This window comes from Hyperoodon ampullatus (assembly GCF_949752795.1).
Source record: "Hyperoodon ampullatus genome assembly, chromosome: 6".
In the NCBI taxonomy this organism is placed as follows: Eukaryota; Metazoa; Chordata; class Mammalia; order Artiodactyla; family Ziphiidae; genus Hyperoodon; species Hyperoodon ampullatus.
This window is the reverse complement of record NC_136919.1, coordinates 6,674,985-6,688,463: the sequence shown is the minus strand read 5'-3', so window position 1 is coordinate 6,688,463 and position 13,479 is coordinate 6,674,985. Positions and strand designations below refer to the sequence as shown.

Below are 13,479 nucleotides of genomic sequence, written 5' to 3'. Positions count from 1 at the left end.
TCTGAGAGGAGGCCATGCCCAGGTACGAGGGGGGCTTCCCTAGATCCTGGAGGAAAGGGGCAGCACTGGGGAGGGGGCTTGGGAAAAGGCAGGACTGTACAATGGTTAGAGCAGTTTTGGAGAGCCAGACAGGCGGGGTTCAGAGCTGATCCCACACTGCAGGGAGTCCACCTTGAGCCTCGGTTTCCTCATCTGTAAAAATGGGGTTGACTGACCATCTTACTGGCCCACGGCAGGAGGTGGGAGGGCGTCGCCCAGCAGCCTGCTTGCTTTCTACATGATTCAACACCCTCGCCTGGGTGGGTTTGTGTGTTTGCCAGAGACTGTGTCTTGTCAGTTTCGCCCCAGACACAGACCCGCAAAAGTGTCCGGCGAGCCGGATGCCCAGCCAGCCTGGGCGGTGGTGGATGCCAGGAACCAGCAGCCAAGGGGCCAAGCTGGTCAGACACTTCATTAACGACTAAAGCCACATGCTCTTAGAGCAAGATCCAGGAGAGACACATGATTCCCCGGCAGGGGTTGCACATTTGTGGTTTTCAAGCCTCCCAAATACCGAAGGAGTCAAAATTTCCTTTTAGCGGTTGGTCCTTCAAAGCCTTGTCCTTGAATGACAGCCCTTCGGAACAACTAAAGCCTCGGGAAGAGAAGGTCGACCTTACTGTGGCCCCTTCCCATCGGCACCTGTGCCAAAGAGAGAAGGATCCAGCAAAGGAATGTGGCACAGGGAACTGTCAACAGGGCACAAAGGAGCACAACCCTTCTCCCACCGTGAGAGAAACTCCCACCCTGCCGGTCCTGGGCCCTCCCCTAGAGGGAACTGCCAGTGGGCCCCAGGCCCCGCCATTGTTGGGACTCACGGGAACTTTCTAAAAATGCAGACGCCCAGGCTCCCCTCTAGACCAGCTAAATCAGAATCTCTGGGGTGGAGGTGAGAAGTCCTTATTTATTACAGCCCTGGATTCAGAGGGTCGTTAGGTTCAGAAACCTGAACGGAGTCTCTGCTCACCCTTCCCAGACTTGGGGAGGAAGAGGGAGGGATATTTTTCATGCTCTGTTCTTTAAGTGGAAGGATTTTCTATCATTTGTGACAACCGGTCTCTAAACAGTTCCAGTCGGTGGCTTCACCCAGGAATCCGGCTGGTTGCCAGGAAACCAGGCTCCGGGGCCTATCACAATCTCAGAGGGGCACCTGGTCTCCCGGTGGCTCGTGGCCAGGGGTCTGGCGGCCGAGGAAGTGTCAGCGGCTGGTCACAGGTGGCGAGCTGCTTCCCAGACAATCTGCAGGGCCATGGAGGCACAGGGGAGCTGGGCCAGGGTGTAGGCCAGAGAGCGGGTGGGCGCCCGCAGCTTCCCCAGGTAGGCCACGGTGTGCACCATGCGGCCCAGGAAGACGACCAGGAAGTGCATCCAGGCAACGAAGGGGTCAGGCCCCAAGAAGGAGTAGACGAAGCCCAGGAACAGGAAAGGGTAGATGGTCTCCATGTCATTCCGGTGGGCTCTGGGAAGGCAAGGGGGTGCAGTCAGCCAGGAGTCGGCTTTGAGAATGTCCTGGAAGCTGAGACCCTCCGCCCCGAAAGGCCCCACACCCCTGGGGACCATCTCGGGGGTTCCAGACTCACGTCCATCATGGCCAAGACAAGGAGATACCCCAGAGGCAGGGGCGACAGTGACTCCAAGCTTGTGCCTGTGAGCGGCTCAGAAAGTGAAGCCCTGTTAGCAGACCGGGAGCCACGCAGGGCTGCTGGTTGGTTTTCTTACCGACCCCAGGGCTCGCCAAGACGCAGCCTCAGCCATGGTCTCCCCTATCTTCCCCTCTGGCCTTGGACACCAGGCAGGAAATGTGGGGCTCAGTGGGGTTGAGTGAGAGCTGGGGTGGAGCCTAGGTCTGCCTCCAGCCCCTGCTCTTTTATTTATTTTTTAAATTTTGGCCACGCCGCATGGCTTGCAGGATCTCAGTTCCCTGACCAGGAATTGAACCCGGGCCACAGTAGTGAAAGCGCCAAATCCTAACCACTAGACCACCAGGAAACTCCCCAGCCCGTGCTCTTTACCGCCAAGGCAGGGCTTTTCTGAGGTCGTCCTCCTTCCAAATGCAGGTTCCTGGGCTCTCCCCAGCGGGATGGGCTAAGAACATGCATCTGAAATCCACACCTGGCTCTGTCTTATTCTGCCCCTAAATCTAAGCAAACCCTTCCTCCTCTCAGGGATAATAAGAACGACTTGCACTCACTGGAGCCAGCCAATCGCAGGATAGCAGCAAAGCTCTGTTTTATCCGCGCTATCCTGCTTCTTTCTTTGTTTAAAATAATCAAGTGTGTGAGTATATGTGGTGGTGGTGGGGAGGGGAGGCTGTGTATAACCCTGCCATAAAAAAATGACCAACAAAGAAAACTCATCCACTTCTGCTAAGAGTTGGTTCACATTTTCCATGACTCTTGCTAATGGGCAGCTTCCTCTGTGGAGAGTGGGGAGGTCAAGCCCCATAAATTAGAGACTGAGCAAATGACCAAAGCCAGAGATGGCATGTTGGAGGCGCAAATAAACAGGAACGCAGTGCCTGGGCCGTGACCTCCCCCAAGGACAGGGCACATGTGTGAGGCATGGGGACGCTTCTAGAACTGAAGCCCCTTCTCCAAGCCTTCCAGCTGGAGTGCATTTCACCAACGCTGCACCAACGGGCCAAGCCCAGCCCAGCCCAGCAGCCCCTGTGTGGGGACCTGCTGCAGAGTCCTCCTCTTCCCTGCCACTTGCAAGGACCTCAGGCAAGGGCCAGGGTATGTGGATGCTAGGAATTGGGCAGGGCAGAGAGGAGGAGCACTCAGCAACCCAGGGCTGCAGGGGTCTCTGTGGCACGACTAGGCTGGGTGTAGTCAGGGAAGGAGACATTGTACTGAAGCCTGAATGATGAGGGGCCATCTGTGCAGGGGAAGAACTCTCCAGGGAGAAGGATGGGCATGTGCAAAGGCCCTGAGGTGGGAATGAGCATTACGTGTTCGAGGCTCAGAAAAGTGACCCGTGTGGCTGGAGTGTGGCACATAAGAGGGAGTGAGACCAGATAAGAGGTGGAGAGGGGCCTCATGAAGCAGGGTAAGGGGTCTGGAATTCAATCTGAGTGTACAAAAGCTCCCGTAAACCCAGCAGGGCCTGGATCTTAGGTCAAACTCAGGACACAGCAGTTGGTGTCTCTGTCCCCATATCCTGGAGCCAACATGAGTCTTCCTTCTCCTTTATTCCCAAAGCTTGACCTTGGGACACAGCCCCAGGGGAAGCAAGTCTACAGCAGGGCAGGTCTCACCAGCTGGGAGAAATACCGCCGGATGTCCATGTGAGAGAAGCAGGCCCTGGCCGGATCTTGGCTACAGGGATGAACAGGGGGAACCTGAGGACTGGGCCCATTTCAATTCCTCAATCGAGCAAGTGTCTTACCTTACTGGGGAAGAGGCAGCAACTGTTGCTCTAAAATCACCCCATGCTATGGAGATAAATCTGTGTGCACCAGCATCCCCTAACATGCTATGAGACAGACACCTTGGAAAACCTATTTTACGTTGTCAGTGTGTCCTAGAATGTGGTCTTCCTCCCACAGGTTGACTCATGAGATGGTGCCAGCTGGGAGTATTTTTGTCATGTTGTATATTTCTCGGAAAGTTTCAGAAAAAGGGTAACTAGCGTGTGAAACCCATTCAATGAGACACTTCTCCTTAAAGTATGTATTTACGTTCTAAGAGTGAGTCACTTTTTAGAAAGCTGTTAAGAGGATCGTTGGCCAAACCCCAAAGTACAGGTGAGGGAAAGAAGTTGGGGGACACCAGGCAGAGAAGAGGAGTAAAGATGGGAGGGGCAGCCCTACCTCCTGCCTCCAGCAACTGGGACTAGAGGATTCAGAGGTCACCTTTGAGGGAGGAGAGGTGGCTGGGAGCTGAGAAAGCCCCTCAGCCCCTGGGATGCCTAGTCCCCACCCCCAGTACATTGAAAACTGCAATGGGGCCCCCACGAAGCCACAAGTGGTGCCAAGGACAGGCATGATGCCAAGAAAACTCATTTCTCTCCTCCCCGCCATCCCTACCCCAGGATCCGAATCAAGAGACATGGAGGGAGTCACGTACCAGAGAGATGCTTGGGCAAAATGTGTCATTCCACTAATAAGCAGTTTTTTAAGGTAAAAGGCACTCAGAGCAAATTCCCGCTAGACTGGACTTGCATGGCTTCCTGCAGCATTAGGCCTGCCTCTCCCGTCAACAGACACTGCAGCACCGGCTGCATTTTACTGCATCAGGTGACAGGACTGCGGAGAGAGCCCTACAGTTCCCCCCAGGCCTCCTGGGCAGGGACAGCTGCTGGCAGCCCTGCTAGCTCTCTTCTCTCCCCTCCCCAGGCTCTCCATCTGCACAGGTGATTTCCTTGAATTCAGGTTTGATATGAGATGAAGCCTGCTTAGTTTTAAAGGCAGGTTATAAAATAGAGTTAAACCGCGTTCTTTTTTTTTTTTTGGTACGTGGGCCTCTCACTGTTGTGGCCTCTCCCGTTGCGGAGCACAGGCTCCAGATGCGCAGGCTCAGCGGCCATGGATCACGGGCCCAGCCACTCCGCGGCATGTGGGATTCCCCTGGACCGGGGCACGAACCTGTGTCCCCTGCATCGGCAGGCGGACTCTCAACCACTGCGCCACCAGGGAAGCCCAAACCGCATTCTTGAAAGGAGAGCAGAGCCCATATCAGATGGCCTGGGCTCAATGGCAGCTTAGCCATCAGGAGTGATGTGGCCTTGGCAAACCTGCTTCTTCCTCTATAGATGCTAGTACCGCCCTTGGAAGCCTATATTGGGAGGCAGAGTGGGTTGGTTCCTATAAAGTGCTTAGAACACTGCATGGCACAGGTTAGGTTTGCCCCAATTTAGCTGCCATCTTCTTTGTCATCGTCACCATCACCACCGGTCCTGTCCTGGACATGACTGTTAAAGCTAATTTCAGCTCTTGGTTTTGCCAGACTCCCAGCGCCCTCAGATGCCCAGGCCAAATTAATGAACATTTTATGGTGCGAGGCTGCTAGCCTCACACCTCCCCAAGGGTGCTCGTTAGACCCCTGGCCTCGGGCAAGTCTCTGTCTCTGGACCTCTGTTCACCATCCACAAAATCATGTGTTTGGATGGGGTCTTAAAAGACTTCTAGGGCTGAGATTTTGTGACCCAATCTCCTGACAAACCAGTTCACTGAGATTAAGTCTCCACAACACATTCCAAATAATCAGAAATATCCCAAAGTTTGGGTCAAGTGTTTGTCTTCCTTCCTCAGGACCACTCAGAGACATCCGGCCCCACTGAAGTTGTATTCACATAAACTCAGAATCTGGCCCAAACATACATTGCTGGGAGACTTCGTTAGGTATCACTAAAAGGATGTGGCTGGGTTTCATCATTTTCCTTGAAACCTGGTTCCTGACCTCTCCCAGAGCTGGGCTCACATTTGGGTTCCAGCCTGTGCTAATCTGCAAGGCAGATCTGTGCTCCAAGAACTGAGACCAAAGTGCTTTCCTGTTTGTGCAGAAGGTGGCCCTGGTTGCACTAAAACCTCTGGTCTAATATTTAACTCACTTTTGCTTCCAGGGCATCTCCTGTCGGGTTCCAGCCAGTTCTCCGGTAGCGGATGGCAGGATGTGTGATTCTCTGCACCCTCGAGGTTCCATGATGTTATGTAAAGTCAGCAGGAGCCCTGGGGCCCCAGGAACCCCCAGGTCTGGCATAGTAAGCCCCAGTAAATAACAGTACATGGCAGGTCACCAATAACACTCACTGAATGAATATAAGACATTATTAGCCAAGAGGTGCTCAAAAAGTGTTGAATTGCGGGGCTTCCCTGGTGGCGCACTGGTTGAGAGTCTGCCTGCCGATGCAGGGGACACGGGTTCGTGCCCCGGTCCGGGAAGATCCCACATGCCGCGGAGTGGCTGGGCCCGTGATCCATGGCCGCTGAGCCTGAGCATCCGGAGCCTGTGCTCCACAATGGGAGAGGCCACAACAGTGAGAGGCCCGTGTACCGCAAAAATAAATAAATAAATAAATAATTTTTTAAAAAAGTGCCGAATCGGGCACTATTTACGATAGTCAGGTCATGGAAGCAACCTAAATGCCCATCAACGGACGAATGGATAAACAAGATGTGGTACATATATACAATGGAATATTACTCAGCCATAAAAAGGAATGAAATTGGGTCATTTGTAGATACGTGGATGGATCTAGAGACTGTCCTACAGAGTGAAGTAAGTCAAAAAGAGAAAAACAAGTATCGTATATTAACGCATATATGTGGAACCTAGAAATATGGTACAGATGAACCGGTTGGCAGGGCAGAAATAGACACAGATGTAGAGAACAAACGTATGGATGCCAAGGGGGGAAAGCGGCGGGGGTGGGTGGTGGTGGTGGATGAATTGGGAGATTGAGATTGACATGTATACACTAATATGTATAAAATGGATAACTAATAAGAACCTGCTGTATAAAAAATAAATAAAATAAAATTCAGGGATTTCCCTGGTGACGCAGTGGTTAAGAATCTGCCTACCAATGCAGGGGACACGGGTTCGAGCCCTGGTCCGGGAAGATCCCACATGCTGCGGAGCAGTTAAGCCCGTGCGCCACAACTACTGAGCCCGTGCACCTACAGCCCATGCTCCGCAACAAGAGAAGACACCGCAATGAGAAGCCCATGCACTGCATCAAAGAGTAGCCCCTGCTCGCTGCAACTAGAGAAAGCCCACACGCAGCAATGAAGACCCAACGCAGCCATAAATAAATAAATAGATAGATAGATAGATGGATAGATAGATAGATAGAATCCGCCTGCCAATGCAGGGGACACAGGTTCGAGCCCTGGTCCAGGAAGATCCCACATGCCATGAAGCAGCTAAGCCCATGCACCACAACTACTGAGCCCGTGCACCTAGAGCCCATGCTCCACAACAAGAGAAGCCACTGCAATGAGAAGCCCATGCACCACAACGAAGAGTAGCCCCCACTCACCGCAACTAGAGAAAGCCCACACGCAGCAACGAGGACCCAACACAGCCAAAAATAATAATAATTAATTAATTAATTAAAAAATAAAAGAAAAGTGTTGAATTGGGGAATTCCCTGGTGGTCCAGTGGTTAAGACTGGGGTGTTTTCATTGCCAGGGGGGCCCGGGTTTGATCCCTGGTTGGGGAACTAAGATCCCACAAGTTATGTGGTACAGCCAAAAAAAAAAAGTGCTGAAAATTGAATTTCAGTTACTTGAGTATCAGCACTGTAGATGACATGTCCTTTTGTTCAGAAATGAGAATTGTATTGGGTGGGTGTAGACATCATGGCACCACACAGGTGTGTGGTCTCTCCCTGGCATGGTTGCAGCCAATAAAAACGAAGCGTTCATGACCCTATGTAACCACCCCTGTGCCACAAGTGACACAAGTTTTGCTACACAGACCTCTCACCCCTTGGGAGAAGCCGCACAGTCCTCTGGGTGGCTGCTCTGAGCTGGCTTAGCAACCGGCTGCCCTGCTACTCATCACATCCTTCTCCACTGGCCAGGAGAGTCATGCCAACCAGGTGGCATGAGGGTGAGGCTTTTGTTCACCAAAGTACAACGAGTGCTTAGCACAGTAGCTAGCACATAGTCAGTGCTCGTTGAACGTTGAATGAACGGATAGATGGATGGATGGATGGACCTCGTAAGAAGGACTATATACTGTAGTTACATTAGAAAGGATGAAAGAGCAATGAATTTCACTTTCTACATTACACATTTCTGTAATTTTTAAAAACCACAAGTACGTGTTATGTTCAATGGCCAAGAAAAATAAAAGAATCTCTATTATTTATACTACTTGGTCCCACCCATTTCTGCCGGTGATTCATGGGAATATGACAAGAACTAGGTGAGGGCTTGTGTCTTTCTCACTCCTATCCAGCTACCCATCCTCCCCAGACCCATCCCACGCCTGCTGACAACCCCCATCCCCTGGGAGCGCTTCCTCCTGGTTCTCCAGCCCATCGGTGTAAAACAGCAGAGAGGAAACTGCCAAAATACCCACCACTGAGACTGGCTACGTGAAATTAACATTTAGTCTCTGATGGAATTTTACACAGCCTTTATTTATTTATTTATTTATGGCCCCACATGTGGCTTGTGGATCTCAGTTCCCTGATCAGGGATTGCACCTGGGCCACGTCAGTGAAAGCGCCGAGTCCCAACCACTGCACCGCCAGGGAACTCCCTCTGCATCCCTTTTTTTTTTTTTTTTTTGCATCCCTTTTTAAGAATCACTTTTCGAGTAGTCATTACTGACATGGAAAGTGCTTATGAAATAATTAACTGAAAAAAATCAGAACGCCCAGTTGGGTGTACAATGCACACCTAGTATTACGAAAAATATTTAGACAGACGACAAAGAGGAGATAGATGAACATGTTAACGGTGACTAGAATTGTGAGTGGTTTTCCCCTTTTTGCTCTATGTATTTTCAATATTAACCAAATTGCTTGCAATGGATAGTTCTGAGTTTTATAATAAGAAAAATTGCTTTTGATTGACTGGGGGATGCTAAGCATATGAAAAAATGTTCAACTTCACTCAGAAATGCAAAGTAGGGAATTCCCTGCCAGTCTAGTGGTTTGGACTCCATGCTCTCACTGCTGAGGGCCTGAGTTCAATCTCTGGTCAGGGAACTAAAATCCCATAAGCTGCACAGCACAGCCAAAAAAAAAAAAAAAAAGAAATGCAAAGTAAAACTGAAATGTGATGTACATTTTCACCCATCATGTTGGCAAGAGTCCACCCAAAAGTGGATAGAGTTAGCAGGGTCGGAGACACATCTCACACACCAGTTGTGGGACTAGATTTGTGTACCATTTGACAGTATTTCTTACCATTTTATTGCAACCTGCCGTTTTGCTCACACTGACGCACAAAGGAAAGTGAAAGAAGTTTTGATGCACTCTGTTCATAACACAGAAAGATTTAGAACAGCCTAAATGCCATCAGAGGGTAAGTGGTTGGATCAGCTACAGACCATCTATTTAATAGAGAAATGGTGTAAATACTACAGTGCCGATGTAATGAACGAGGCCCCTTTATGGGCTGATATAAAACAATTTCTGTTATGTGAAAAAAGGACAGTATAAATCAGTGGGTAAAGAGTGATCCTTTGGGGGTAAAAAGGAAAAAGCATAGCGTGTGTGTTGTAAATGCAGGAAAAGTGTCTCAGAGAAGATGCATAAGACATTGGTAACAGCACTGGCCTCTGGTGAGCAGATCTGGGCAGGACCTGCAGGTCAGAGGTGGGAGAGAGACTGAAATTGCACTGAATAGCCTTTTCTAACTTTGTCATCCTGAGCCACAAGCACATATTACTTTTCCACGAGTAACTAGAAATTAAACTAATGAATAAATGAAAACAGTCTAAGAGGATCTGGAAAGCAGAAGACCTAGGCCCCCTGGGCATCCTCCAAGCCCCCATGTTCAGAAGAGGGCCCGAAAGGACAGGCTGTGATCAGGCTGAGGGCCAGTGGTACTTGCCTGAGACAACGTTCCACATCCGGGTCGCTCCGGCAATACTGGAGGCCTCCGTGTCTCTGAGCATCCTCAGGGTTGGCAAAAGCCTGGATGGAATACATCAGCTGAGAATTACTGTTCATGAGATGGACGGCCCAGGCGACTAGTCTGCGGCGATGCAGGCACATACGTGTCCATTCACCAGCATCCATGAACTCTTACTGTGTGCGAAGTGCTGGGCACTCACCGTGAACAAGGCTGCTATGGATTAAATGTTTCTGTCCCTGCAAATTTCCTATGTTGAAGCCTAACCCCCAGTGTGATGCTTTGAAGGAGGCAGTTAGGTCATAAGGGTGGAGCTCTCTTGAATGAGATTAGCACTCTTATAAGAAGACCCCAGAGAGCTGCCTCGACCCTTTGCCATGTGAGGACCCAGCAAGAACATAGCCATCTATGGACCAGAAAGTAGGCCCTCATCAGACACCACCTCTGCCGGTTCCTTGACCTTGGACTTCCCAGCTTCCAGAACTGTGAGAAATAAATTTTTGTTGCTGATAAGCCACCCAGTCTCTGGCATTTTGTTGTATAGGAGCCTGAAAAGACTAAGAAAAAGGCCCTCCTATCTCTGCTCTTGTGAAGCTCACAGTGTAATGAGGGAATTGCCAATGAACCAGGGAAGACCAGGCGGTGAGTGTTAAGAAACAGAAGACTGGGTTTGCTTTGAGAAAGTTCACAGGAGACCCAACCAAGGCTGGGGATCAGAGAAGGCTTCGCTGAGGCAGTGACAGTAAAGCTGAGGCTTGAAGGATGCATCAACATTAACCAGAAGAAGGGAGGGTTATAACAATAGCATACGGAACAGCATGTGAAAAGGCCCTGGGGTCAGAAGAAGAGCATGTATGAAGAATGAAAAACCAGCATGGCTGGAGCATAGACAGCAAGGGACAGAGTTCCAAGATAAAGTTGCAGGGGTCAGCAGGGGTCCTGGAGGCAGGACCCTAAGAATTTAAACTTTGAACTAAGAGCAATAAGAGGGTCTTGACAGGTCCCGGTGAGAAACTCAGCTCCACACCGACTAACTACAGGTTTCTGAACTTCCCTGGGTCTCAGCTTCCGCATCTGTGAATTCCAGATCAAATGAGGTTCATCTACCACACGAAGAGCAAAGGAGAGAAGTGGAGACGCCCCAGCACAGCGCCAGGAGGGCGCTCCCTCGGTGAATGGTCAGTGCAAAACAGGGACTTGAGGTCACACTCAGGTCATTGGAGGTCACACCCAACGCTCTTGTTGCCCTGTTCCCTGCGGGCATCCAGCCAGCCAGCCCCACCAACCCCACAGCAAACCTGAATCTCTGTAGCACGTTTTCTAAATTGCAGATCCTGCTGTTTCTGATTCATGAGCCCTTGAGATATCTGTCCCCAAGTGCTGGGGTTTTTTTTGTCCTGCCTGGTGGGTCTGCCCCTGCTCCAGCCCAGAGGTGAATGCAGCGCTTGTCATGATCAAGAATCCCCAACGCCCAGAATTCTTCTCTGCTGGCCCTTACGTCATGGAATCACCAATTCTGATGGCCCTGCAGAGTCCGTGGGCCTGTGACACCTTTCACAGGGTCTCGGCATTCAGTGGGCAGCTGTCTTGGGTGTCCACAGTCCATGGGCTTGCTCACCCCTGAAGACAGCATGAATACAAGTTGGCCTGGCCAGGAGCCAGCGGCAGTGCAGATGGGATAAAGCCCCAGCGTCAGAAGCATAAGCCCTGCCTCTAGCCGGGGCCAGGGCCGGGACTCGGGATGCACTCCCACCAAGAGATCTATGGCCTGTCATGTCAATTCCAATTGTTAATAAGTAATGAAGACTAACACTGGTGGGGCATTTGCTCCGTGCCAGGCGCTGTATTCTCCTGGCACTGCTGTGACCATCCTCAGTTTACAAACAAGGAAATCAAGCTCTCAGACTTGCCCATGGTCCCGAGGCTAATGGGTGGAGGAGCCAGAGCCCGCATCCGTCACCTCCCCAGGCATCCGTCACCTCCCCACGGTGTGGCTCCCCCAGCTCCTCCCCGACTGACTGAATGAGAGGGAAATTTCTAGTGTAGGGAGAACCTGAGACAGCCCAAGGGGAGGTTTCCTTCTGCCACTCCCTACTGACCCGGCAGACAGGCACCCCAACAGGTTTGCCTCTTCCTTCCCTAATTCCCATTAAAAGAAAAGCTCTGGGCCCTGCACGGCCCTGGTGAGAACCCCATCCCCACCATGGCAGGGTGTGGGCTTCAGAGCTGGGCACCTGGGCTCAAATCCTCTTGTGTGGCCTTCACAAGAGATGTCTCCTCTTTGAGTTCAGGTTCCTCGAGTGGATGACAAGCTGAATACGGCCCCACCCCGCGGTGGTGGGGAGGTGGTGGGGATTAAACGCTCCATAGAAGGATTCAATGGGTGACTGCAGCTGTCCCCGCTGGGTGCCTGTATCTTGCATCCCAGGATGCGCCAGGGCAGGGAGAAGTCAGCTTGATCCGTGTGCCTCTGCTTTGGGAGTTCTTTCACCTGGGGAGCTGCCCTGCCTTCAGTCCTGCCCGTACCTGCTGAGCCCTGCTGGTGAGCAACTTTCCTCTCCCCAGTGTCCACCCCCCGCATGGCACGACGTGGGAGCCGGCCTTGGCCTTGCCTTGGAACTGGACAAAGGGGCACGGTCAGAAACAACTCTTCTCTGAAATACCTGGGGGGTGGGGATAATCAGCGGTACCCCTGGGCTTCTCTATGTCTAACAGGACGCTGCTGCCGCTTTCCTGGCTCTGGCTGCCCCGCGGGCTAGCGGCCGCCCTGGAACAGGTCCACCTGCCCCCCTGCTTCCCCCTCCCCCCGCCCGCCCCCACCGGCTCAGATCTTGGCGTCTTTATTGCTGTTTTGGCTCCAGGACTCGGACTGGCGGATCGGTGGGGGAAATTCCTCCCCGAGCACTTCAGCGAAGCCTGGCTGAGACCTGGCCTCTGGAGGGAGGCTGCGGTGGGTTTTGGAGCGACCTTGCCGGGCGAGCTGGGAATTTCCACTTAAAGGCTTCTCTGGGCTCCTGTTCTGCCGGTTCCCACCCCACCCAAACGTCAGATCTCCGGTGCGGGAAGCCGCCAGGTCGGACGGAGGCTGAATGCTGCCTCACTCCACCCTCTGGGACCTGCTTCTCTCGGAGCCGCCGGCAGAGCTCAGTGGGACTCGTGGAGTCTTGCTGTGCCGAGAAAACTCACCTGGTGGCACAGCAAATGGTAAATGCTCTTAAAACAGAGGAAAAGGAGGTGCGGGCCCCGCTGAAACCAAGGGCCGCAGAGAAGCCATCCCAAAGGGCTGGGAGAGGCACCTGGTCCCGAGCCCGCTCGCTCAAGCTCTGGCCCCGAAAACATCTGGGCCAAGGGTCCCGTCCCCAACCTTCCCGGCGGCGGGAGAAGGGAGCGCACGCAGGGCTGGGGTCCCCGAGGGCGGCGCGTACCTTCTTCCGAAGCCTCACTTGGCCCGTGATGATGGCCACCACGTACATCTTGATGACGAGCAGCGTGCTGCACAGCAGGAAGGCCGGGAGCACCCGGCCGCTCATCAGCTCCAGGCCGGGGGGAGGCATCTCGGCGGTGGCAGCAGCGGCGGCAGCTCCGGGAAAGACAGCGAGCGGCTGCGAGCTCGGGCGCGTGGCTCTGTCTCCGAGAGGAGGGAGGGGCGGGGAGAGCACACGGGAGGCTTGTCTGCACTCGGCACCCGCCCACCTCCCAGCAGCCGCAACTTCTGCCCCCAGATGCTGGGAGAAGCAGAGAGCCAGGGGGGGTCCCGATCGGGCCCCTGGCCCCGCCCCACCCCTCCCTGGCAAATCCTTAAACACTTTCTAATCAGTTTCCTCAATCTGTCAAGTCGGGGGTGTATGGCAGTGCCTGTCTTCAGGGCGTGCAACAAAGCCAGGAGCCTGGCAGGACTTCCACA

At 52.6% G+C, this 13,479-nt stretch overlaps 1 protein-coding gene across 1 annotated transcript; it reads right to left on the bottom strand.

Annotated features, from left to right (window-relative positions):
- Window positions 1-923: 923 nt before the first annotated feature.
- PTGES (prostaglandin E synthase) lies at window positions 924-13,146 on the bottom strand. Its single transcript, XM_079706448.1, has 3 exons — window positions 13,001-13,146; window positions 9,555-9,637; window positions 924-1,498 (listed from the first exon to the last, which is right to left on the bottom strand). The coding sequence occupies exons 1-3, from the start codon at window positions 13,127-13,129 to the stop codon at window positions 1,249-1,251; spliced, it is 462 nt and encodes a 153-aa protein (XP_079562574.1). The 5' UTR covers window positions 13,130-13,146; the 3' UTR covers window positions 924-1,248.
- Between the last annotated feature and the right edge of the window lie 333 nt (window positions 13,147-13,479).